The 26,609-nt window shown below is 44.1% G+C and overlaps 1 protein-coding gene across 1 annotated transcript in view; it reads left to right on the top strand.

Annotated features, from left to right (window-relative positions):
- Nucleotides 1-24,189, top strand: part of pip4k2aa (phosphatidylinositol-5-phosphate 4-kinase, type II, alpha a) — a 70,284-nt gene extending 46,095 nt beyond the window's left edge. Inside the window, exons 7-10 of the mRNA XM_083631975.1 lie at nucleotides 14,766-14,879; nucleotides 17,560-17,800; nucleotides 18,355-18,458; nucleotides 19,461-24,189. Of these exons, the coding sequence (XP_083488101.1) occupies nucleotides 14,766-14,879; nucleotides 17,560-17,800; nucleotides 18,355-18,458; nucleotides 19,461-19,541 (540 nt within the window). The 3' untranslated portion in view covers nucleotides 19,542-24,189. The remainder of the gene's footprint in view (nucleotides 1-14,765; nucleotides 14,880-17,559; nucleotides 17,801-18,354; nucleotides 18,459-19,460) is intronic.
- The last annotated feature ends 2,420 nt before the right edge of the window (nucleotides 24,190-26,609 follow it).

Genomic DNA, 26,609 nt, shown 5'->3' with positions numbered 1-26,609 from the left:
TCAAGTTGTTGTTGTTTTTATCAAATGTTGTCACTTAATTTGGAGTAGCCCTGTGTGTGGTGTGTTTTCCACATACCAGCAAGGATGTATGTCTGACAGCGTGGGGTGTGTGTATGTGTGAGAAAGAGATGATGTGTGTAGGATATTGCTGCTGGAAATGTATCCAGTGTCGCAGTTGGCTGCAAGAGATGGGCTGTATTGAGTCTTTGGCCGTCGAGTGTCATTGAATGTCTTGGCAAGTGCCATCTGTCTAAAAAGAGTTACATCATTGACGGTGAGAGTTTGCTGTGCTTCCTGTTAGAATATAATTAATTTCTAATCTGATTATTTTAGGGATGCTCCGATTGATCGGGTGCCGATATCAATTTATGCCATCCTAATCCACATGTATACATGAACCATCCGTGCAAATTATTTCCTACTATTTATAGATCCACATTTCACATCGCTATATTGACTATATTGAAGCAGCGAGTCTCGCATTGGGGAGACAAACTTACTGTTTCTGCTGCTGTCCTCTGTGCGATCGTTGCAGTGACCAGGACTCCAGATAATAAACCTCCATGCTTTTGGAGTCACATTACATGTCTGGCACTTGCCCTCATGTAGCCTACTAGGCTAATGCTAGCTTTAGCTTTCGATCAAGACAGAATTGGCCTCATCGAGCGCGTATTCTCTTCCATTCCTGTTTGAGGTTCTGGTGACATCATTCACCATATATGGATCAAGAATGCAAGGCATCCCATCGACGTTTAGCACATGGCTATTGTTTACCATTGCCGTGGTGCGTGATTTCTAACCCCACATAGGATAAGCAATAACCACGCCCTGTGGCGCCGGGATTGGCCAGGAGCAACACTGGAGGGCACGCAGCCCAGCGATTTCATGAACCAACTAGGGATGTCGACCGATAACCGTTTAACCGTGTTTAACTGATAGTGTTTACTATCAGTTAAACCGTAAAAAAAAAAAATTACGTCTCCTAAACACATGCAGAGAGAGAGAGAGAGAGAGAGAGAGAGAGAGAGAGAGAGAGAGAGAGAGAGAGAGAGAGAGAGAGAGAGAGAGAGAGAGAGAGAGAGAGAGAGAGAGAGAGAGAGAGAGAGAGAGAGAGAGAGAGAGTCTGGAGTCAAACATGATGGAATATAAAACGTGCACATTACTGTCCTAAAGATGCAGACATGAAGCGGTCTAATTGACGATTGAAAAGTAACAATTAACGTTAGTCTTTACTGTCCAACACATCGCAGTTCGGAGAAATTGTTTCAGAACGGGACAGAGACGGATTGTTTGTAGACTGTATTCATTGACACTTTCAAGGCCGGTGTGAAAGCGGCTACAGACAGCTGCGTGTGACTCGTCTTCATAATGTGGAGCCCTCGTCGCGTGTGTGAAGAGAGAGGAATAAGGGGTGAGACCAAAAGCAGGTAAACCACTGTGGGATTAGTGAGAATATTGCTAAAAGGAGAAGATACTGTAGTAGTGATGCTGCGCACTTTGTCAGTGCGCCCTGCAGCCTGGGCTGTCGTCCGCTCAAACACTACTTCACCGGGCAGCTGCGTGTCAATTGACGTGCCTATAATATGCAATGCGTGCAGCTCTAAAGTATAGCCTATCGGAGGAATGTTTTTGTTTAGATGGCTGGAGGCTTCAACTTGTTTTTTTCTGCTTGTAGATGTAAAAAATAAACGCTTTCTAATGAAAAAAATCAAGCATTTGTTGTGGTAATTGTTTAATGGGGCACAGACAGTCAAATAGCGCATTTTAATCTTCTCGGTTAACCGACAGTTGTCGGCTAATGAGTGTCGGTTGTCGGTCAAGAAAAATTATGATTTTCGACATCCCTAGAACCAACTGAATAGCTCTTGAGAACGCACAGCGATTTCGAGAGCGGACATTGAAATGAATTATGGTCACCTACCTTCCTTAGCATAGTAATAATAATAAGCATAATAATTGTAATCTACACAATGTACACAATCTACAAAAACATGCAATAATATAAACGGTGTTCAATCAACACTGTGATCGGTGATCGGCGATATCGGGATCGGCAGATACTGATTTCGGTGATCGTGATCGGCCGCAAAAATCCTGATCGGAGCATCCCTAGATTATTTCACCTGTCAAAACAATTGGGTGCAAATATAGCATAGGAAATACAGCATAGGGACAAGGACCAAGAAGTCACTGGAGGATCACAACAGTTCCTCAGTGAAGCAACATCTCTTCACAAGGCCTCAGTGATGGAAGCTGCAGACAGCGTCCCTGAAAACACGCACGGACACACACACAAGCGCACACACACACACACACACACACACACACACACACACACACACACACACACACACACTGACTTTGAAACACTATATGTCTGCTCTGTCAGCTCAGCAGTATGGAAAACGGCTGAATCACTTCTCCAATGTGATTGTGTGTCTGTGTGTGTCCACATGTCTGTCTGTGAATGTTTGTCAGACCATTACTATAGTCCTTGTATATGAGCAGTGCCACGGTTTGACCCTGAAGGGTCTGAACTTTCCACTGGGGCTTAATCTAGGGGCTTCAATCAGTGGGGCATGAAGACTTCAGGGAATCCCCAAACTAAATATAGCCTAAATGGAAGGAGAAGGAAAACATCATTGTGGTTCAAATAGAGAGTTGAGTGGAGAAACGAAACAACTGAGGGTTTAACACACGCACGAGCCTAGTGCGACCTCTGTCTGTGTGCAGGTCCGCCGTGTGTGAAACACTATTTACAGACTAACAATGGAGATGAACTAGAAACGGGATAAACTGCCAGGCTGACATTATGTGAATTAGTGCATTGCCCATTCCCGTGTTCGAAGTCCATCGGATGGACAGTCCTGGAGATATGTGAAAGCTGTGATCTTATTGGTCGAATTGCACAAAATTCAACACTGCAATTTCTCGGGTTCCCAGCAGCGCAGCCGCCAAGTTTGAGGTCGATCAGAAGAACAGTTCTCAAGATAAACCGCTTTTTGTGTTGCCACTTGCCAGTAGGTGGTGCTATAACAATGGCTGTGTCCAAATTGCATTTGTGGGATTCTGAGCAGTGCACTCCCCAAGTTTGGAATGAATCGGACAAACGGTTTTTGAGATAAACCGCTTTTCATGTTGCCAGTTGGTGGTGCAATGTCGAATTGCACGAGATTTGACACTGCACTACGTCGGGTTCCCAGCCGCGTGCTCCCCTAGTTTGAAGACGATCGGACGAAAGGTTCTCGAGATAACCCGCTTTTTGTGTTGCCAGTAGGTGGCGCTATGTCGAATTGCATGAAATCCGGCACTGCACTCTCTGTCAGGTCCCCCTTAGTGCACTCCCCAGGTTTGAAGTCGATCCGACCAACGGTTCTCGAGATACGCGAAGGACAGACAGACAGACACTACTGGCATTATAGTGTAGACTAGTGAAGCAAACTCCCACTGACCAACTCACTCTAACCAAGGTTTCTGTGGTGATTTCTGTGCTAGTTTTATGCCTTTTATAGAAAGAACTGAAGCTAGTGATCAAGAGCATTACACAGTAACCGCCACTGATGGCCAGGCCTCACACTGTGTGTCATGCCGACGCCCTGCATAGACGCGTGTGTGCACACACAGACACACGGGCACAACTTGCAGACACAATCTCAGCGACACAGCTAGGGGCTCAGGCATCAAAGACGATGAACTGGCAAGTGGCATGCTGGCTTCCCCACATGCAACAGTACCTTCATATTACCCACACACATACTGAGATGGCTAAATTAGCATGCAGTTATCCACTGCCTATGCTTCAAGCTATTAATGCTTGTGAATGGATGTGTTCCCTTTTCACAGAATACGTTTGTGGTGTATTTAATTGTACTGTAATATGACATTGTGACTCAGAGCTACTAGGTTTGTGGCATCTCTCACACACTGTGCTTTCAAATGAGAATGAACAGAAGAGGGTAGGTTTACTCTGTGCCCCACGAAAGAGAACAAGTGTGTTTTGTCAAGGTATGTGTGTTCAAACTGCTTCAGACACACAAACGACAAGCAGGGTTCTCTGCTGGCTGCATGACTGACTCCCTGCTTGCATGCCTCTGCATGGTGCATCGTCTTTTTCTGCATCCCTTCTGAAGACATCACTTCTAACACATCCCGATGTGTGTGGACACCAACCTCATCGCATGCTGTGGACTTGTCATGTTCTACTCACATGCAACATGTATTTTTCTTTATTATTATTCAAACATAGTTTGGGGGGTTCTTGTAGCTGCTGTCTTCGTGTGCAGCTAGCACATGGCAGAAGCCGGCTCTGTGATTGGCTCTATGTGCAGCATTTCATAAAGCAGAGTGGTTGTCAGAGGGTTTGCTGGCTAATATTTTCTTAAATTTTCATAACTAGGACCCAAATTGAATACATCTGGTACTATCACCCAGGCCCATTAAATCATACTACTTCTTTTGTCATGTGATTATTACCTACCAAAAGAACCGTCCATGACCCATATCGGGCCCTGACCCACAAACGGGGGTGTAGGTAGGTATTTCACGCTACTGCAGCAGTATTTGTTTGTGGGACCTGGAAAAAGCAGAGTTTGTATGTTTAGTAAACAGCTAGCGGCCCCTTGCTTTGTGGAGTAGCACCTGTGTCTGTAGCAGGTTTTTGGCTCAGCACCTCTCTGCTTCTGTTGTTTTTGTTGACTCTCCTCTCGCTCTTCACGCCCGCACCGGCTGGCCTCTCCACTGGGGGTACATGGCTTTACTGTGCCGGTGTGACTGTGTGAACTGCCCTGATACGAGTTTACTATCCACTACTCCACCTTTTCCAGCGTCGACAACTATTAATGTACTTGACATGCAATTGTAGTTGAATGCAGGTTGATAGAGTGTAAATGAGTTGACAGTACTACGTAGTCCCCGCTCCTAGCCTCCTCGTAGGAGCTCTGCCAGACTGCTTGCTTTCTCTGCCAGACTTTCATGCCAGGAACCTTGCACAATAGACAGAATACAGTGTAGGCAGACTACACTCACATATACGCACTTACTTACATTGTCATTGGCTGGAGCAGACTTTGTGCAGGATTTGGTCTCCGTCTGTTGAGATACGACCATCTTGGCCCACCCGGAGGAAACCACTAGAACAGTCGTCTTCTTCTCGCTGATGCTCTTTCCAGCCCTCGGCCAATCTGAAAAAAAAAATGGTGTACTGTATTTTTCTTAAACACTTTGCCTTTACTTCCTACTTCCTTTCTCCCTTCCTCTCTCCCTTCTTCTCTCCTCTCCTCGACCCCCCACCGTCCCTCCCTCGTTCCCCCCTTTCTAGCAGCCGCGCCCGCCAGAGGATGTGCCCCCGCGGCCCAAATCTGGTAACGTTCAGCAAAGGCTGCAAACACTGCGGATTGCCACGCGCTTTTACTGCGCCATGAAACACGTAAGAGATGTAAGAGAACCAGGGCTCATATACCAGGCATGATCTATTTAACCAATCTTATTATTATTTTATTATTATTATTATTTGTACAGCGGTGCGTTTCCCCCCCCCCCCCTCTCGTCTTCTCCAAGCTTGACAATGTGATTTAAAAGACACGTTTTGCACACACTGTTCATCTCATCTGCACAGGGATGCAAACTAGTCACCTTTCGGATCCCAAAATAGGGCATTTAAGTGAATGATTTCTGAGTGGTTTTGTTCCTGCCCTGCTATCTATCACCTTTTTCACTCTCCATGAGTTTGCATCCCTGTCTGCAGTCGTCCTTCGTTCTTCTATCAGCCAGTCCAATTTGAGTTTTGCCAGACATTCTTGTTCCCATCAGTCGCTCGACAGCAGCATCATGTATCCGAATCATTGGAGAGCAACAGGTGAGAAGACAAATGACAAGGTCAAACTGAGTGGTCAAAACAAAACCTCAGCAATCCAGAGATGGGAAGCGAGGTAGAGTACATTACTCCTGCATTGTTGGAAAGGTCAGTCAGAACTTCCTTGCTTAGTTTTTTTTTGTCGTCATCCCTATCAAAGGACAGTTACCACAGCTGAACACATCTGAAGTAGTAGAGTCCCACTAACAAATCATTCTGAGCTGAACAAACACAGTCTGACACTGTTGTGCATTAGGGACACGCTGATCAGGAAAAAAGACATTACTTGCTTGCTGTCACTTTTTAATGGGTATTGGTTTAAAAATCGTTTAATAGACATGAATTTCTTATACTGAACAGCTCCAACACATTTATTCCAGAAAATGTCTGGAGCCCCAAGGCTCTTTGTCATGATGAACTTCTGGATCAGTGGACTGGTGGGGACAGGGGTAAAAATACATAAAAAAATATAAAATATAAAAAATTGACCACACATCACCAGTTACTGGAGAGTCGAGCAAGACTCCGTGTAGCCTAAGGTGCAGTGGACCTGTCCGTTAAAGCATCGGAGTATAGATATAGAGTAAACTAGGTTGCCTGACTTTATGTCCTGTGTAGTACTGTCCAGTAATAATGTGGGTCAACCTCTCACTAATTGCAACAAAACCAAACTCAATGGATTTTTTGTACTCAATGCGATAAATAAAAGTTAAGGAAATGAGGGGAAAGTTTTGAAAATCACCTAAATATGATCCTACCAAAACAGACAGTACAGGTGAAAAAAGGTTATAACAACGGGGTTTGTTCATATATCATTCATAGTCTGATATATATAACTTATTTTTCCCAAAAATATAATATATATAATATATAATATGTCAACCAAATGAAACAAGAATTTTGAACCTGGCTTTAGCCAATGTTCAGATTTCTGTTCTGGAAATGTATGCAAATTAGTGCTGATTTATGCCTCTTTTGCACAATTAAACATTATGATTTCAGAAAACTTCAGAAATAATTGCCTTAATGTAAGTAATCAACTGGGGAAGTTTTATGGTGATATCTATTAAGAATTTTGCCCTATTCACCTGTAGTGTCTGTTTTGGTCGTTTTGTTGTTTTTGTTTTAAGCGCCCGGCATGGTTCTGCGCAACCTCGACTTGGCGCCCTGTCGCCGAATGGCAGTGACAGCGAGACTGTGCATACTCGAACGTTACTCAGCGCGTTGGCTGCGGTACACGTCCAAAACGTTATCGTGTCGTTTACCAAGAACTTGCAATCATGTCGGTGGGGGGACATTTTATTGTCCCTACATTTCAAAACTCATTCCGGTGAGCCTGCAGAAGGCTTTGCTAGATGAGGGACAAGCACTGTTAAATGAGGAAATGGCATTTCCTCATTCCTCACAACAAGGAGTTGACGCCGCAGAGTCACATTTTCGAGGAGCTGCACGCCCCCTCCGCCGAGCTGCGCCGATAGGACGCCCAGCTGCGGCAACCCCCTCGGCGCAGTCACCACCGGCGATTTTGCTCGAGCATAATTTGTGCTTTAGATTGCTGCTGCCCGCCTTGAAATGGCCGAGGGGCCGTGGTAAGAGCCATGGTAAATAACGATATTCATGGAATGCGAGTTAACGAGCCAGTTACGTCTTTGCATTCTACATTAAATGAAGACATTACCGTTTGTTCGACATAAAATTAAGACATTGCCGTTTGTTTGTTTTGTATGTTACATACTTATTGGCCAAATATAGTAACATTTATGGGCTAGCAAAGTCTGCCCATTTAGACACTAGGCAGCCATCTTGCCTGCTCAGAATTTTCTTCTAGCAATGAAGATTGATTGACAGCTGTCATGTCGTGATATGATTGGTTGAAAGCGGTAGAAATGTGATAGTACTACTGACTGACGTCAGCATACTGTAGATTACAGTTCTGAATGAAATCCTGAAAAATGAACTTTTGATGTGAAAAAAACCGTGAAAAACTAAAGAAATTAGATTTTTGTGATTTTCTTTTGCATACATTGTTAAATAGGTGCACTGAATACAATCATTTTTCATTTCAGCTTGACTAAAGCCCCACACGCACAGGGAGCGTCAGATCCCAGCTTTTGGAAGCCCACCAATTGTTTTAAACGGCCGAACACGCACCAAGAGTGTTCTGATGCGCATCAAACTGCCTTGACGCCCGTACTCTGAACCTGTTTAAATTTTCGATCGTCAAATGAGGTTCCAGCAGCGACCAAAGCCTCTGAGCCCCTCCCCCCTCCCTCTCTGCCCACTTCCATCCCCGTCTCTGTCTCGATAAGTAGTGCTCCTCAAACAAATCTCATGGCAGTTTAGATACAGCAGGCATTAATACGCTACACTAGCAAGACTACAATGTGAGAATAATGTTCTAAACACATCGGCTAGCAAAACATAGCCTATCCCTGGATGTCATGATGAAATTTGAATACGTTTGGACAGAATTGCATCATTTCCCCCCGCAGTGCTGCCTTTTCTCTCTCCCCCTCTGCACGGCAGACCGACAGACAGGATGATCCAACAGCCTCTATCCCAAGCTTGCCCAGAATGACGTGCCGAACAAAAAGCTATATTTCCCACTGCAAAGTCGCTCTCTGAGAAGAATACTAGAGGAATAAATGCATTCGAAACATATTGATCCAGAGGAGAGAATTGTAGCCTATTTTGTAGCCTACCTTTCCTCTGCAGTAGGCAGCAGCACTGTGCTCCAAACCGCGCTGGAGCTTCTCCCCATGTTTAGAAAGTGATTAAGCGGTTTATTGAGTCTAGCAGGGTAACTGCGGCGAATAGTCGGACCTGATTCTACGGTTATAACCTGCAGTTCATGTTTAGAAGAGGCTTATGACAGGGGCTCAAAACTACGGTATAACAACTTTTTTTTAATCGGTCAATTGTGCCTAATTACATATAAATTAGTGGCCTTTTCCCCCAAATAGTGATGGTTCTGTCATTCTGTGGTCGTGTATACATTTCAGATCTGATGCTTGCAGTGCGCTATAGGGGCGTCAAATGACGAGTGTCAAGATTCGCTCCCTGTGCGTGTCGACTTTTTTCTCTCATTTAGAACATATTGAGGACACAAAATCCATTGAGTTTGTTTTTGTTGCAATGAGTGAGAGGTTGACCCAAATGTTGTGGTGAAAATGCCTGGACTAGTGCTCCACTGGAGCAGCACACTTTGTTTTCTTATACAATATTTATTTGGCAGTCAACAAGCAGTTTGCTTTGCTAAGAGTAAGGACAAACAGTTAAAGGCGAGGCTGAGAGATAAGTTAGTTGTTGTTTTCCTTTGGGGTGAATGCACAGGGACTCCAGCCCAAAGGCAGCGTGACTAAAAGGTTAGTATCTTATAATTGACTAAACCTTCTAAAAATTCAGCATTATGTGTTTTATGAGGAGTACGCCAGGATTGTTAATCATCTGTAGGTGAGTATGGCTGTAATTTAAATGACACTACCATTTTTTGGACAATGCAGTGCTGATGGGCAACAAGGCTTCACTGGTTAAATGATGACTTGTTCTTACCAGGAAATTAAAATATATTTCTTCACCAGGGATCTCACCGTTTCCTGTTTTGAGAGATATTGCTCATCATGTCCAAAAAATGATATGTGGTGCGTGACAGCCTTAAGGGTTTCAGATACTACCCTGCTAGTGTTCACTTGCCAATAGTTTGGTCTTTAAAATGGAGAACATTTGACAAAACTTTCAAGGTACAACCCATACTATTTTTCACAGTTAATGTGATCCACGTCCATGGCACATGCTGTTTTTAATTAATTTGTACTCTTTATCTGGACTTCACACACTTTTATCTGGACTTCACACACACATGCGCACGCACACGCACACGCACACACACACACACACACACACACACACACACACAGACATTATCCATCATATGTTGACGCACACAAGCCTCACATTTATACCCTGGCAACATAAGTTGGGTTTCCATCCACCTGTTTTTATGTAAAATTTCAAATTGCACATTAAAATCCTGAGTGGAAACACCAGAAAATTCAGTAAAACCTCCAAATATCGCAAAAAAGTTTTCACACTTGAGGGAGGCGGAAAAGTAGGGTGTATCGATAAAAGGAAATGCGATAAGTGCAGTGGAAACAGCTTTAGCGAATCTGTAACCAAACTCAATTGAAAAACATGCAGTTTTAACAGAGGAAGACAGCAGGATAACGGGCGACTCACATCCAGAATTGACATTTTATTCACTTACAGTAAACCTCTCCATGATTATACATATGCCGAATTGAAGAGTGGCGTCTGGTAATACATTTTACGTACCTCTGTATAATCAAGAACCGTTAAATGAATATGTGATGTTTTTTATAGCAAGACAACGGCACACACGTGTAACGTTAGCAGAGGTGGACAGCATTAGCCTACGCTCTCCGTCCCCCCATCTTCCCATCATGATTTCCTCCACTACAGTCTAAATATCAGGCTAGGATGTTTTCTCTTTACTTCACATTTATTCAGAGAACAGGGTTTGACTGGTGTCTGGCCATGTTTTAATCACGTCAATGAATTGCCCCTCCTCTTCACCATTCCTGATATTACGCATAACGGTAGTGGGTGGAAACATGCGTAATATCGCATTTTCTTTTGCCGACTTTCTGAAAATTCGATTAAAAGTTGCGATACCTTTGGATGGAAACCCAGCTAGAGACTCTTTCACTATTTTTTGTGTTTGAAACTCTCTAATTCAGTATCGACTCAGCTAATTGGTAAAGCCACCGTGACGGAACGAAGCTGAGTGAAACCCGTGCCAAACCAGATCAAACATCAAAAGTAGTATTTGTAAAACCTGTTGTGCTCAATTCATTTTGCAGTGCATGTTGAAGTGCCCAACAAGTTGCATTTAACACTTATCCATTTCAAAAATGCTATTCCAAGAAGTATGTATTTTCCATTAGTATTTTAAGTCAGACTTTAAACAGCCCATTGAGAAAAGCCATTTACTTTCCACTAAATAAGGTATTAAAAGACAGTGACTGTGTTTCGTGGTTGTTCTAAAATGGTTCGGGACAAATTCTGCTATGATTCATTGCAAACAGCATAACACAGATGTTGCACCTTCTTGTGAAAGTTTCACTCAGCCAGATATACAGTTCCAAACTTCAAGTGATGTATAATTTAGATAAAATGGTACCGAGATGCCTCAGTTACATCAGCAGTCCTAAGCAGAGCCGTAGCATTTCTCCTCTCGAGACAGGTTGTCAAAATCCACGGTCCATTCTCCACCAGCCGACTGGAGAGTGACGACTGGAGATGCACTTTTTGATGTCAGGGGGAAAATGCATGTCACACAGCAGCTTCACCAGGCTCATCTCTGCCCCACTCTTTCTTCCTATTCTTTTTCTCTCTCTCTCTCCGTTTTTCTACCTACCTCAATTTAGTGCACCGTTCAGGGATCAAGACACATTTCAATGCAGTCAGTCAGTGTAACAGAGACAATCAATGACAGGCCAACTGATAGAACACTATACCTGCCTGAAACGAAAATGTAAGACTGAGTGAATGGGTAGGAAGCCTGAGAATGCATGGCACGGAAAAGGGCAGATAGGAGTCGATGCATATGAAGATGGATGAATGTAAGAGTCAGGAAGATGTACTGGAAATTCAGGGTGTCAGTTTAGCTGATAGAGCTGTAAAATGCCTTCAGGTTGAGTTCACTCTCCGGTCAGCCTTGCGTTGTGTTTCCCATTTACTTTTATGTTTCATCCACATTCAGTCTAGCAAGTTGCACATCTCATAATTTCAGCAAATTGGAGGTCTATGTCTGCATATATATATATGTGCTCAACGGTCCTATCTTTGTGTGTTATATCCCTGTGCCTGTCTGTCTGTGTGAAAGTGTGTATTATGTATGTGTGTGTCAGTGTGTGTAGTCTGGGCTCATTCTAGTGTTACAGAGTGCTGTTATTGTGTTGTTGCTGCTCTTCTCCTGCTGCCATAGAAACACTGTAGTAGCTAAGCTGCTGCTGCTGCCCCGTTACCTCATCTCCTGCTCTCGATTTCCTTAGTATTAAAGCCCCGTCCTTCACATAACACATCTGCCTCCCACAGGCTGTTGGCAGTATTACAGCAACCTGGATTCGAAGAACATTTATCCCAGTAGCAAGAAACGTCAATAGGAAAATCCTTCATTCTGCTTGTAGGCTGAATGAAGTGGGTATCTGGCACAAAGATACTCAGGCTGTACAACAGTGTAATGTCCGCTTAATGCAAACCATGATCTGGCTTCCCAAAAGCATTGTTTCTTTAAAGTCAAGCTGAAATACCATCTGCACAGTCTGTGACTTCCTTATCGTGACATATTTCAAGTGAGACAGGGTAGAGAGGCGGGACATATCGTTTGGAGGACTTTGATTTGACCGTTGAAAAGTCAGGGACGAGGGACTGACTGAATGCGAGTCGAGTGCCCTGCCCTGTCCTGCAGTGCCGCTGAGCATAGGGAGATTGGAGACAGCAGTCCGCTAAATAGTGTATTTTACCAGACAAATCTGAAACCTACCGGTGACATTTCAATAACAGTCTATGTACAAACACAATATAATGTGAATACAGGACCGTGGACTGCCTGCTCGCTGGCTGGCTCACTGCGCCCAGCACCAGAGCCTCCTCCTAGCCGAGGGACAGGGCTGCCGGTCTTGAAGCAGGCCACGAGCTGCAGTAAATGGCAATATTCCTGGAATGGGAGTTAATGAGCCAATTACATGTCGTTGGCATCTACATTAAATTAGGACATTACTGTTCATTAATTTTTTTATGTTACAGGCTTATTGGCTAAGTATATTAACATTTATGAGTTAGCAAAGTTTGCCCATGTAGCCATGAAGATTGATTGACAGCTGTCATGTCATGATATTATTGGTTGAAATTTGATAGTACTAGGCTAGCTGACGTAAGCACACTGTTGATTTTGTTATGAATAAAGACAACATGGTTGAATTCTGATGTGAAAAAGCAAAGAAATTAGATTTTTGTGACTTCTTTTCCCCATACATTGTTAAATAGGTGCACTCTATGACCAGGGATGTGATCTACAATAGTCATTTTTCATTTCAGCTCGACTTTAAAGCTTAATTTATGCTTCATCGTGCGACACTTTTGAAACTGTCTCTTGACACTTTTTTTCTGTCTCTTTCTAACGTCATATCTGTCGAGAGACACTTTCAAAAGCGACAATAATTGATGCTTTTTGGAGTCCAGCCCAGTGTTAACGAGGACATTTCATGGCCTTCAGTTGAACGTCCTCTTCTTCATGAGACAAAGCGTATAGATCCACCAGATGCATTTAAAAATGTCTACTTTGAACTCCCGTTCAGTTCCCAATGTTTGATGCTGTGCTCCAAAGTAAATACTTTCCATTGTAAACAATTAGGGAAAAGATGGGAAGGTGAAAATGATGCATCATCAGGTGAATCTGTACCCTAATGCGAGCATGCAGCATGCGTTCAACAGTTCAAGAGAGGTGAGCCTTGGTTTGGACAGTCTAGCTCTGCTTTGTAAGCCGACTCCTTGGCTGAAGCAGAGACAGGTGTGTCTTAATAAACCACAGGTTCAGAGCCTCATGTCTGGCCTGTGGGGTGTTTCAACATGCAGCAACAGCTAGTCTAGTCTGCCATGGCTGAAATAAATATTCAAACATCCTGTTGATGTTGTGGATCATTTGTATGATTTTGAATCTGCTCTCATCGTGCTTTTTGAAATACCCCTCAGTTCTGTTAGTGGCAAAAGAAGATGTCTGTATGCTATCTACTAGTCCTGGGCAATAAAAGAAAAGGGGGGGGGGATATATATATATATACAGTATATATATATATATATATATATATATATATATATATATATATATATATAATTAAAGTCCCTGGAAACCAAAATCCACAAAAACGTTCTAACTATGTTATTTAGGGTCTTATGTTAGTAATTGTGTGCCTCAGAAATTATGATACATTACTTTCAACCCAAAGCCTTAAAATCGCCACTTTTCTACAAGGTCTGGATTTCCATTTCCTCATTGAAGAGAGCAGTGCGCGCGGTGCTAAAATGCAGGAGCTTATCACGTCATACGATTTAATCGAATCACACGCATGCACGCACGCACACACACACTGACACACACACAGTAGCGCTGTGCACTCGCAGCGCAGCGGCGAGTGTGTTCGCCGAGCAACGCGCAAACACACACACACACACACACCATCTCTCTTTCCTTCTCTCTCTCTCTCTTGCTCTCCGTTAACGGAGAGAGAGGTCTCCTCCAAGCAGTCTCCTCCGAGAGAGAGAGAGAGAGAGGAAAATACCTGCTGCAGACGGGACACGCCCACACAGTCCGCGGGAGAAAATACACTCTAAAATGTAATTGATTCTCATGACTTTTGCCATGACTGTCAAACCTAAATTTATATACTTTGCGACGTTTATCATCGTTCAAATTTGGCTGGTGGCTTATTAACATAGGTTCCTGTGATGTGATGAACTCAAAATGCTAAATAATAATAAAATATTTCTGGTTTCCAGGGACTTTAAGTTAAATATTTGGCAATATTTGGAACCATTTTCAAATATATTTTTGAATGGTTCAAACTCTGTAAATCCCATAGATTCAAAGGAAATGCTGCTTGCACGCTTATTGATTTATAATGTGATATTATTTGGATGATTTGATTGATGGATACTTTCACATTTCCCAAACAGGAAATTGGGGAAAGTTGATTTAAGCACAATCACATATCAAGAAGTACATTTTTGCCCAGGTCTGCAGTCTACCATGCTGCAGGTTTGAACAGTTATGTCTTCTGGTTTGACCATTACATTGTTATTTATCTGGTTGCTAATCTCCATTGCTAATGGGCAGGCCAAGGAGCTGCCCACCTACAAGGACAATGACTTCATCAATGATGGGCAGAAGATCCATATCGATGACGAGAACAAGAAGATGTTCCTGGAGAAGCTCAGGAAAGATGTGGAGGTAAGAATGTGATAGGGGTGAAAATGTTGGCCTTCTGTTAGGTCAGTGGGTTAGAGTATGACACTAACATCAGCAATATTAGAGGTTTTAAACATGTATCCACTCTACGGTGCTGTCAGTAGCTGTGCATCAAACAAATGCTATCAACTTGACAACATTCCAAGTTGGCCCTAGCCTTACTTCCTGTTGCAGTATTTGCTAATACAATAACTGACAGGAAACTGTTCCCTAGCAACATAATTCTGGTGAAACTGTCTATATAGAGAGAAATTTAGAAATATTTAGATGTAGGGAATCTTGTTGGAATGTTTCTTGAAAAGCTGCCAATGGAACTTATATTTTCTCCAACACCTCCCCTCACTCATCTTCTCCCCTTCTCCCTGTATGAAACCTTCCACTCTCTCTGCACCCACCCTTTCAACCCTCTGTTCCCCTCTCCTCTTCCCACTCCTCTCTTTCCTCCTCATCCTACCCTCCCAATGCCTCCTCTCCCATCTCCCCATGCCTCCTCTCCTCTCTCCCCATGCCTCATCTCCTCTCCCCATGCCTCTTCTCCTCTCTCTCCATGCCTCTTCTCCTCTCTCCCCATGCCTCTTCTCCTCTCTCCCCATGCCTCTTCTCCTCTCTCTCCATGCCTCTTCTCCTCTCTCCCCATGCCTCCTCTCCTCTCTCCCCATGCCTCATCTCCTCTCTCTCCATGCCTCATCTCCTCTCTCTCCATGCCTCCTCTCCTCTCTCTCCATGCCTCTTCTCCTCTCTCTCCATGCCTCCTCTCCTCTCTCCCCATGCCTCCTCTCCTCTCTCTCCATGCCTCCTCTCCTCTCTCCCCATGCCTCCTCTCCTCTCTCCCCATGCCTCCTCTCCTCTCTCCCCATGCCTCTTCTCCTCTCTCCCCATGCCTCCTCTCCTCTTTCTCCATGCCTCCTCTCCTCTCTCTCCATGCCTCCTCTCCTCTCTCTCCATGCCTCCTCTCCTCTCTCTCCATGCCTCTTCTCCTCTCTCCCCATGCCTCCTCTCCTCTCTCCCCATGCCTCCTCTCCTCTCTCTCCCCATGCCTCCTCTCCTCTCTCCCCATGCCTCCTCTCCTCTCTCCCCATGCCTCCTCTCCTCTCTCTCCATGCCTCCTCTCCTCTCTCTCCACATGCCTCCTCTCCTCTCTCTCCATGCCTCCTCTCCTCTCTCTCCCCATGCCTCCTCTCCTCTCTCTCCATGCCTCCTCTCCTCTCTCTCCATGCCTCCTCTCCTCTCTCTCCATGCCTCTTCTCCTCTCTCCCCATGCCTCCACTCCTCTCTCCCCATGCCTCCTCTCCTCTCTCTCCCCATGCCTCCTCTCCTCTCTCTCCATGCCTCCTCTCCTCTCTCTCCATGCCTCCTCTCCCCATGCCTCCTCTCCTCTCTCACCATGCCTCTTCTCCTCTCTCTCCATGCCTCCTCTCCTCTCTCTCCATGCCTCCTCTCCTCTCTCTCCCCATGCCTCCTCTCCTCTCTCTCCATGCCTCCTCTCCTCTCTCTCCCCATGCCTCCTCTCCTCTCTCTCCATGCCTCCTCTCCTCTCTCTCTCCATGCCTCCTCTCCTCTCTGTCCATGCCTCCTCTCCTCTCTCTCCATGCCTCCTCTCCTCTCTCCCCATGCCTCCTCTCCTCTCTCCCCATGCCTCCTCTCCTCTCTCTCCATGCCTCCTCTCCTCTCTCTCCCCATGCCTCCTCTCCTCTCTCTCCATGCCTCCTCTCCTCTCTCTCCATGCCTCCTCTCCTCTCTCTCCCCATGCCTCCTCTCCTCTCTCTCCATGCCTCCTCTCCTCTCTCCCCATGCCTCTTCTCCTCTCTCTCCATGCCTCTTCTCCTCTCTCTCCATGCCTCTCCTCTCTCTTCATGCCTCCTCTCTCTCTCCATGCCTCCTCTCCTCTCTCCCCATGCCTCCTCTCCTCTCTCTCCATGCCTCCTCTCCTCTCTCTCCCCATGCCTCCTCTCCTCTCTCCCCATGCCTCCTCTCCTCTCTCTCCATGCCTCCTCTCCTCTCTCTCCCCATGCCTCCTCTCCTCTCTCTCCCCATGCCTCCTCTCCTCTCTCTCCATGCCTCCTCTCCTCTCTCTCCATGCCTCCTCTCCTCTCTCTCCATGCCTCCTCCTCTCTCCCCATGCCTCCTCTCCTCTCTCCCCATGCCTCCTCTCCTCTCTCCCCATGCCTCTTCTCCTATCTCTCCATGCCTCCTCTCCTCTCTCTCCATGCCTCCTCTCCTCTCTCCCCATGCCTCTTCTCCTCTCTCCATGCCTCCTCTCCTCTCTCTCCATGCCTCCTCTCCTCTCTCTCCATGCCTCCTCTCCTCTCTCTCCATGCCTCCTCTCCTCTCTCCCCATGCCTCTTCTCCTCTCTCCCCATGCCTCCTCTCCTCTCTCTCCATGCCTCCTCTCCTCTCTCCCCATGCCTCCTCTCCTCTCTCTCCATGCCTCCTCTCCTCTCTCTCCACGCCTCCTCTCCTCTCTCTCCACGCCTCCTCTCCTCTCTCCCCACGCCTCCTCTCCTCTCTCTCCCCATGCCTCCTCTCCTCTCTCCCCATGCCTCCTCTCCTCTCTCTCCATGCCTCCTCTCCTCTCTCCCCATGCCTCCTCTCCTCTCTCTCCATGCCTCCTCTCCTCTCTCTCCATGCCTCCTCTCCTCTCTCTCCATGCCTCTTCTCTCAGTTCCTGGCACAGCTGAAGCTGATGGACTACAGTCTGCTGGTGGGTATCCATGACGTGGAACGGGCTGAGCAGGAGGAGGTGGAGAGCGAGGACAACGAGGGCGAGGAGGAGGGCGAGAGCGACGGAGGGGGCATCGGGACGCCCCCCGACAGTCCCAGCAACACCCTGGACAGCACCAAACCTCTGTCGCCCGGAGAGTTTGATCCCACCATCGACGTCTATGCTATCAAAAGCAACGACAGTGAGTGGCAAACAGCATGTCTCTTTCCCGATTTCTATGGCGGCAGAATGTAGGAACCCAGTCTCCATGAAAAGCAGCTGTATCACACACTTAATGAGCAAAGCTGACTAGTTTCAATTGAAGTTAAGTTTAAAATCTTTTTCATTTTTCATGAAAGTAAAAATGTTTTGGCAATGGCGTAATTCCAACAAATTTGTTGTTTGTGAAAAATACATTGTTTTGCACCAAAGTTTTAACTTGCATTATGAAAAGTAAAAAAAAAAAGACTTAGAGCTCCCCCTACTGGGGATCATACTCTCATCCAAGATGGCAGCCTTGAATGCTGATGTGAAATTCCTCTCACGTCACACACACACACACACACACACACACACACACACCCCAGATGGTGCTGGTGAAATACACTTTGTTAATGTTCATACCGTATGTTCATTGTTACTGTTCAGTTGTACTGTACTTGTGTCTACTCTTGTGTCACACACATAACCAATGTTGACTGCAGGTATTGTGCAGATAGAGATTTTCATGCACCATGCATTGGTTTAAACCTCCAGGCGCTCCCAGGAAGGAGGTTTACTTCATGGCCGTCATAGACATCCTGCAGCATTATGATGCCAAGAAGAAGGCTGCCCACGCTGCCAAGACGGTCAAACATGGGGTATGGCGCTGTGTGCAGGAGCTTTACAATGTGTTGGACTTCCTAAAGAACTCTGTGCAGTGTTGTAGTACTTGATTCCTGGACTCAGACTCTAGTCCCAATGGATTACTCGGGCTTGGACTCCAATTTGATGGTTGAGGATTTGAGACTCAAATTGGACTTGAGGTTTTGTGACTTGACTACAACACTGATCATGTTCCTAACATTAATAATAATTAACAAAATATAGATGTGATATAAGAAATTTGATGTGGTTCTATTAGAACCATATCAAACTGCTTATATTACAGTATATCCCTTAAAATGCCAAAATGTTACTCTGTGCAGTGAATAATTTGGCTCACCAAATTCACTACCACTCAAAGGTTTGGACACATGGATTGTTCTTTGCTTGTACTATTTTTCACATTTTAGAATAATAGTAAAGAGATCAAAACTATGGAATTATGCAGTGACCAAATCAAAATAATCCTATATTTTAGCTTCTTTGCCTTGATGGAAAAGCAAAGGCTTTGAAAAGAAATGTATACATAAGCGTCAACTTCACTATTTATATGTCTAAAAAATCTTGCATGTGTGTGCGTGCACGCGCACGTGTGCATGTGTTTCACCAGCTTTGATCCGTGGGTACCTCCTGTCTCCACTCTCCAGTCTTACTTCCTTGTATGTTAAAACCAGGGGGAGGGGCCTAGGCTAAATCGCGTCCACATCTCAGTGCACACATCCTGTGCTCAAACACACAGTCACTTATACAAGCGGCTGCACCACTTAAAAATAAATGTCAAGCATTTAAGCATAGGGCTTTAGATCAAAATGCCTTTAAGATCATGAAAAACATGGTACCGTACATTCAATCAGGTGTGTCCAAACGTAAGAAGTACATTACACACAAAAACATGCCATTGAAAAACCATGGTGACTGACATCCACGTGTGTGTGTGTGTGTGTGTGTGTGTGTGTGTGTTTGTGTGTTTGTGTGTGTGTGTGTCTCCCCCCCTGCAGGCCGGAGCGGAGATCTCCACGGTGAACCCGGAGCAGTACTCCAAGAGGTTTTACGATTTCATTACCACTATCCTGTCATAGCCCCCAGGAGTGACAGGGGCACACAGGGGAAGGGAGGGCAAGTTTGGGGAGTAGGGCGGAGACGAGAAGTGACAGAGAGCAATGGAGAAGCTGAGGCGATAAGGTGCTGTGATAGCTTTCTATCACTCTCTCCCTCACCCGTTCTCCTCATCTCTCCCCTCCTCTTTCTCTCTCTTTCCTTTCAGTGGGGTGCCACGCTCTGCAGCTATAAAACCATCATTCGTTTACATTTAACCTCTCTGTTGAGTTTTGTTTATTCTGGACCATAAGTATGTTGAAAGCAGGTGTCCAATTCATGAGTTTTTTTTATATATATATATATATATATACACACAGTATATATATATAATTTGTTAATTTTTGTCTGTATGGATGTTCATTTGGGAATATGGCTTTTTTTTATTGCCTCTAACACAACGTCCAGCACCCCGCATTGGTTTTGTAGTTGCTGTTTTGTTGTCGTTAATATCTTTGTTTTTGTCTTTCCCTTCTGATGTGAGGGGGAGGTGGGGGGAGGGTGTGGCGTGAGGTCAAGGGGAGTTCAGAGGTCAGATTAGGGCACAAAGTGAGGCCACTTCTCGCGGTAAGTAGAGACGGGGATTGAGCGGGACGCAAAAAAGGAAGTCTGTGTTGAGCCTCGTCTAATGCAATCGCTTCGTTTCAGGAAGTAGGCAGCAGTCTTCCAATAGGCCAACAGCCAGACCCCACCCAATTGCCATACATGTACTCAGCCAAATTATTCTTACCATTCGGGTTCCTCATGCATCAGTCACCCTTTGGAACCCCCCTTCCTAACAACGGTTGTTCCCCCTTCCCCCATTTAATAATGAGGCTTCTGGGTTATCTTCCTGCCACACACACTTAACTCAAACACACATCTTTCCTCAGCTAAGATAAGGTCATAAGTATCCAGTCAATCATAATGCTTGTCTCTGTAGTTCTAGTCGTGTCTCTGTTTGTGAGTGGGCTGCTTTATCCCCTTTGCTTTGTACAGTAGTAAACAAATGAATGAGGGAAGGACAGGTCACTCAGAAAGAGAAAAAGAGATTCAAGCAGTCAACTCAAAATGTGCTCTTGTAGTTCTTGTAGTCCGTCGGGTAAGTAGTCGTGGTTTCTGTTCCTTCGGCAGGGAACAACCCAGAAGTCTTGAGACCTTGTGGTGGCTCATGATCCTAACTCCTTGTTAATAATCTTCCCATAGGGTGTCACTTTGAAACATCAACAGCAGCCCTTAACTTTCTGTTGCCATCAGCACCTTATAACTAAAATCAAAAACGTTGCACTTTTTTTAAGTTGTTGTTAGAGGATAGGAGCTCTTGTTCTGTTACATGCGCTGCAACGAAGTACTGTTTAGAGCAAAAAGGAACGCAGCTCTCTTCGATATTTAATCTTGGAGGCCCGGTCCCAGATCCCTCCCCCCCCCTTCCTGCCCCATCCTTCACCTGTGGGTACTTCTTACAGATCTGAGGCAATCGGATGGGAAGAATTTTCTGCAATATTCGACAGGGGAAGTGGAAGAGTTCCGCTATAGGGCTTTTTACAAACCAACCTTTCCGGTCCTTCCAGAAGTGCGCCATAGCGTGCCGGCGGCGGGTTTTGGGACCGAGCCTGAGTGTTGCGTTAGCAATATTGTGACGGCGTCGGTGCGTTCAGGGCAGACAGACAGACAGACAGACAGACGACGGTTTACCTCCAGCATCGTACCAGCACACACCCAACGATGGCAAGCGGTGTGTGTGTGTCAGTGTTCCGGGAGGAAAAGACAGGAAGGGAGAGAGGAATAAAGTGGAGGGGGGTCGGGGAAGAGTTGCCGGAGATGTAAAGATACTTTAGTTGTTGTAAGCCATTAAGTCACACCAACAGCATCGGCCTCTTCTCTAACCTTGGCTGGGTCTGTTATTCATCGTTGTTTGTGTGTGGTGTTGTTCTCGATATTGTTGAATGGTGGTTTATCTGTGTTTTTTGAATTTGGCAGATTTATGAATTGACGCGGTAATATTCTCTCTTTTTTCTGTTTTTTTGTATATTTTGCACAAGAGGAAAGGAACCAAATGTTACGCATACGATCCCAATTAGTTGATGTGGTCTTAACAAGGGAAATGCAATATACCTGTATGTAAGTGAGAAGAATTTGTGCGTGTGATGTTGTGTATCAGTTCTGGATAACCAACTAAAACAAGTAACGTCGTCCTCCTTGACTATTCTAACCCATGCAAAAAGCTTCCATCACAATATGTTTGTTTAGATATCATAGATTATATTCACATTTATATTTTTACATTGCATTTTAATCATAAAATATAGTTGTATTTGAAAAATAATAATTTGCGCCACCCTTGGGAGTGAATGATGGTGCTGCTGTGGTAAATGAAGAATGATACTGCTTGAATTTGTACAATGCTTACTATAGATGTACTGTTAAAAATGAAAAAGTTTGAAAAAAAAAAAAAAGCATGTCGCAGGACTAAGTTTCCTTTCCCCTCCCTAGTCTGTGTTGTTGGATGTTCAGGTCCCCTCTCCCTGTATCCCTTCACTTAACCAGATTTGTGTGCTCTTCAGCATAATAGTCAGTCTCCACCATACTTTAAATAACTGTGTTTTCATTGTATACACTGTGCAAGAGGTGTGCCTTTATACTCCAAAATTATTTAATTTTGTATTTTGTAATCTTTTTTTAAAACAAAGGTTATTTTAATAATAGGGTGTTTACTTTGACATGTGTTTTTCCCGACTTTATTTTCAACCTCCCCAACTTCCTCCGCACCAAAACGTCTGTGTGTAGATTTGTTAATGTTATTCAGTCAAATTAATGAAACCATCTTGATGATTGTGCTTTTACACAACAACTAATGTAATTGGCTGTCTCAAATTTGAAAGTGTGGAGGTTTGGGTCACTGGGCAGGGATCAGATAGATGGTGGATCCGTTTAGATTCTGTAGATCCGAAATGAAATTCCTAACTGATCATGGATCAGTTTAGATTCTGTAATTCTGAACTGAAATTCATGAATCGGATCATTTGGTGTCTACAGACATCTCTAACCACCTCCTCAGAGTAGAGACGGCCTCTCTCCCGATGTTAACCCCTTGTTCGCTCCCCACGCTGGTCCTGCCTTGGTAGAGAATGTGTGTGGATGTGTCTCGTGGAGTGAGTGTACATCTGTGGCTGTTGTGATTGTGTTTTGTCGTGCTTGTCCTCACCGACTGACAGCTTCCATCTCGACCATCTTCATCATCACATACCAGCTAACCACAGAAGCGGTGTCAGATTTCAGGGATGTGATTTTTTGTGTGTGTGTTTGTCCGAGATTTCACATGCTTTCAGATATACGACTCACGTTCGAATCTGACACCGATTTCCTGTTCTCTTGCTTCCTCACACCTTTACTTCCACATCTCGCATCCCTGAGATTTACCTATCAGCCTTATCAGGGAACAAACGGATAGCTCACTCAGTGGTTAGATGCTATTTCTGTATGCTTTCACTAAATGGACTATTGTTTTTTTATTTTCATGTAACTCATACTGTACATAGGATATCTCGTTAAGAAAATGAGAGATGAGGGAACATAATCAACTTCTAGTCCGCTTTGCTCTGTTTGGCCCTGGAGGCCTCCTTAGTCAGAAATGAGCAAGCTCACATAGAACACAGAGCAGTGCATGCTGGGAGAGTGAGTTTTTTCTTTGTTTTGTTTTTCGAATTTTAACTCTGGATCCAGTATATCGAAGGCGATGGCGATGATGCCATGTCGTGGACTTTTAACAGATGCAAATTAAAGACAACAGCACACACACCCGCTCTGCTGGTGTACTCTGAAAATGAATGATTTGTCATTGCTGCCGTAACTTCACCCATGAATGAACCATACCCCCACCACACACACACACAACCCCACCCACCACCATTCAGACGCTCCACCCATCCCAGCCGCCACCATTAACTTGCCAAAAGCATCGTTCCAATCTGCATCCCATCGGCAGTCAAAACAACCCCAACACAAGCTTGAAGAATATTGTACGGTGTATAATGTGTATCTGTTTGAATTGAATTTGTTTATTTTTTTAACGTATATATTCTGGGAGGTGTGTGTATCACCCTTATATGTAAACGTGTGGAAAGTTCCAAGCTGTGGGAAACAAACAGCGCTGTGTACATGTGGTTCATCAAGTGTTAAGGAAATAGGAGTTTAGAAATACAAACAACTGGAGGCCGGGCAACATCTGCAGGGCTGAGGTGATTTCTCTGTCCCTCAAATTATTTTTGAAGACAAATCCAAGTTTATATATATATATATATGTATATATATATGTATATATATACATGGTATATATATTTGACAAAAATTTTGCCTATAAAACCCCCAACATGCACCGGGCAGAACCCCCTCTTAGTCCATGCAGTATGTGCCTTGGTCTCCATAAAGGCCCAGAGTACTTTTTAAACATTGTTAAACGCATTAATGTGAGTGTGTGTGTTTGTTGCTGTGTGAGGATGGTCGGTGGGAGGGAATCCCCTCTTGGTGGCAGAGGCCAAACTGATGTTGTATGATGTTTATTGTTCAAGACATGTTAATGACGATGATAATAATACACTCCATTCCATAAGCGTTCACTCATACCGATTAAAGCACTTGGTCTGCTAACTCGAAGTCTGTCTCATGTGTTTTATTCTTTGTTGCTGCTTATCCCATTTTCACCCATTATTTTGGTTATGTAGCCTATGTTGTTGGAGATGACATGTTGCATGAGCAGAGGTTGTTCATGCTAATCATCAGAAATGATTGACATGAATGCATTTTCTTTTTTTACTTGGGAAGAAGGAAGATTTTTTTTTAGTTCAGTTAGAAGTGTTGCTTAGTTTTATTGTCAATGTTTTTCCCATTCACATATGAACTTTTTGTGTGTTTAATACTGTCATATCTTTCGTTGATATTCGTCACTAAACCTCATGTCCAGTCAAGTCTCATCTCCAGTTCAATTAGTCCGCTGTAATTATGTCTGATATCAAAAAGCTACAAAGCCTTAACATGGTTGTTAAAGAAAATTAAAATTAAACTTGTGAATTTTCTAAGCGGTCAAAATTGCAGACACAAAACTCAATTTGATATGCATTTTGTCTTCCTTTTTCATGTTGGTATACTTTAGTTTATAGCCTCGTCATCCCCAGTCTCCATGGTGAGGGTGTAGCCTACCTATAACTGTTGCAGACAGCTGATTAAATAGCACCATATGGAAACTGCAGATTAGGGATGCACGATATATTGGCAATCATATCGGTATCGGCCGATGTTAGTCATTTTTTAACATATCGGTATCGGTCAGATGTTGCAATGTTAATATCGGTTATTATCAGCCAAATTCTTCACATTGATATGAAATAATGCAGTAAATCTATGATTTATGGGCTTTTCCAAAGGCTTTGCAAATAAAGAAATGCATAACTTTCAAATTCAGCGTTAACATGTGTTTTTCAGTAGCCTATGTAGGCCTACAAAATGTGATGATCATAAAAATGTGGTTTTATACAGATCATATCGACATTGGTAAATATCGGTTATCGGCCATAACAGCAATGTTAATAGGCTATCGGTTATCGGCATCGGCCAAAATTTTCATATCGGTGCATCCCTACTGCAGATGTTAAGATATTTCCATTAAATCAAAGAGCATGGATATTAATGTATCGCTAGCGAAATTATGGTAGTCCTAAAATATGCAATAGGCAATAGGATGCCATGCGACTCGAGATATATATATTTTAAACACACTATGGACCACTTAGAAGAATGGTCGCACTGTGGGAATTCGGATGCCTATAGGCTAGAACTACATTTTGTTTCCAAAGAAATGTCCCATCTCGTCACTCGGCTAGGCTATTACAGTAGCTATAGGACGAATCAGCATGACGTCACTTGCCACCCAGAAATGCGGAACCCCGCGGCAGTTAATAGTAGGCTATGAGTTGTGCCAAACAAACGTTAATATCTCAAAAACTATACATCACATCGCTTATATTTTCACATTCTGAGTGAGAGCAGAATTAGCTCAATAGTTTGATGTATAATAGTGTAGCGTTCCTGGTATTTATGGGATCAGAGGCTTCTTGCTGGTACAGGGTTCTTTATTCACAGTTAGTCATGCGTGATTTCTAACCCCACATAGGATAAGCAATAACCACGCCCTGTGGCGCCGGGATTGGCCAGGAGCATTGAAGCTTGGGACTAAAGCACCTGGGGTTTTTCATCTTTTAAAATAAAGATGTTTAAAAACTATTGCTTGTTACATTTTCAGTGCTGTACCTTTTCTCTGGGTAAGAATTGAGCTTGAAATTAACGATACATTATATTATATCATATGAGCTATGAACGTGAACACAACACCGTTTATATTATTGCATGTTTTTGTAGATTGTGTACATTGTGTAGATTACAATTATTATGCTTATTATTATTATTACAATGCTAAGGAAGGTAGGTGACCATAATTCATTTCAATGTCCGCTCTCAATATCGCTGTCTGTTCTCAAGTAGTTCTCAAGAGCTATTCATCGTGCGTTCCTTTATCGCAAAATAACTGGGATGTGGAGGCTAAATGACGTCACGTCCGTTTTGTTAGCGTTCCATTTGCAGAAAACTTGAGCTGGGAAGTTCACTGTTCATTGGTCAGATCCAGTCGCTAGCCAGGCTAGCCATTGTTGGCAATAACAATTGACAACATGGCATTTCGCGGCATTTTGCGCATACAAACACTGCAGCCTCATGTCCACACAGATAGAAGTTAGGCAGTGCTGTGTGTACAGCTGATTTAATTAGACACAAACAAAACAGAAGTGCTAAACAATATTACTACGATTATTACTACTGTTGTTGCGCGGCGCAGCCATCTTGGATTTTTGAGGTCGGGGCTGCTGAGGCTCCTACGAGTTTGGAATGGGAAATACCAGCTCATGACCTTTGAAGTCGTAAGATTACCAGTCCCCAGGTATAAAGGAATGCACGATCAGTTGGTTCATGAAATCGCTGGGCTGCGTGCCTCCAGTGTTGCTCCTGGCCAATCCCGGCGCCACAGG

Source organism: Poromitra crassiceps (assembly GCF_964638095.1).
Source record: "Poromitra crassiceps genome assembly, chromosome: 2".
NCBI lineage: Eukaryota > Metazoa > Chordata > Actinopteri > Beryciformes > Melamphaidae > Poromitra > Poromitra crassiceps.
This window is presented reverse-complemented; position numbering and strand designations above follow the sequence as displayed.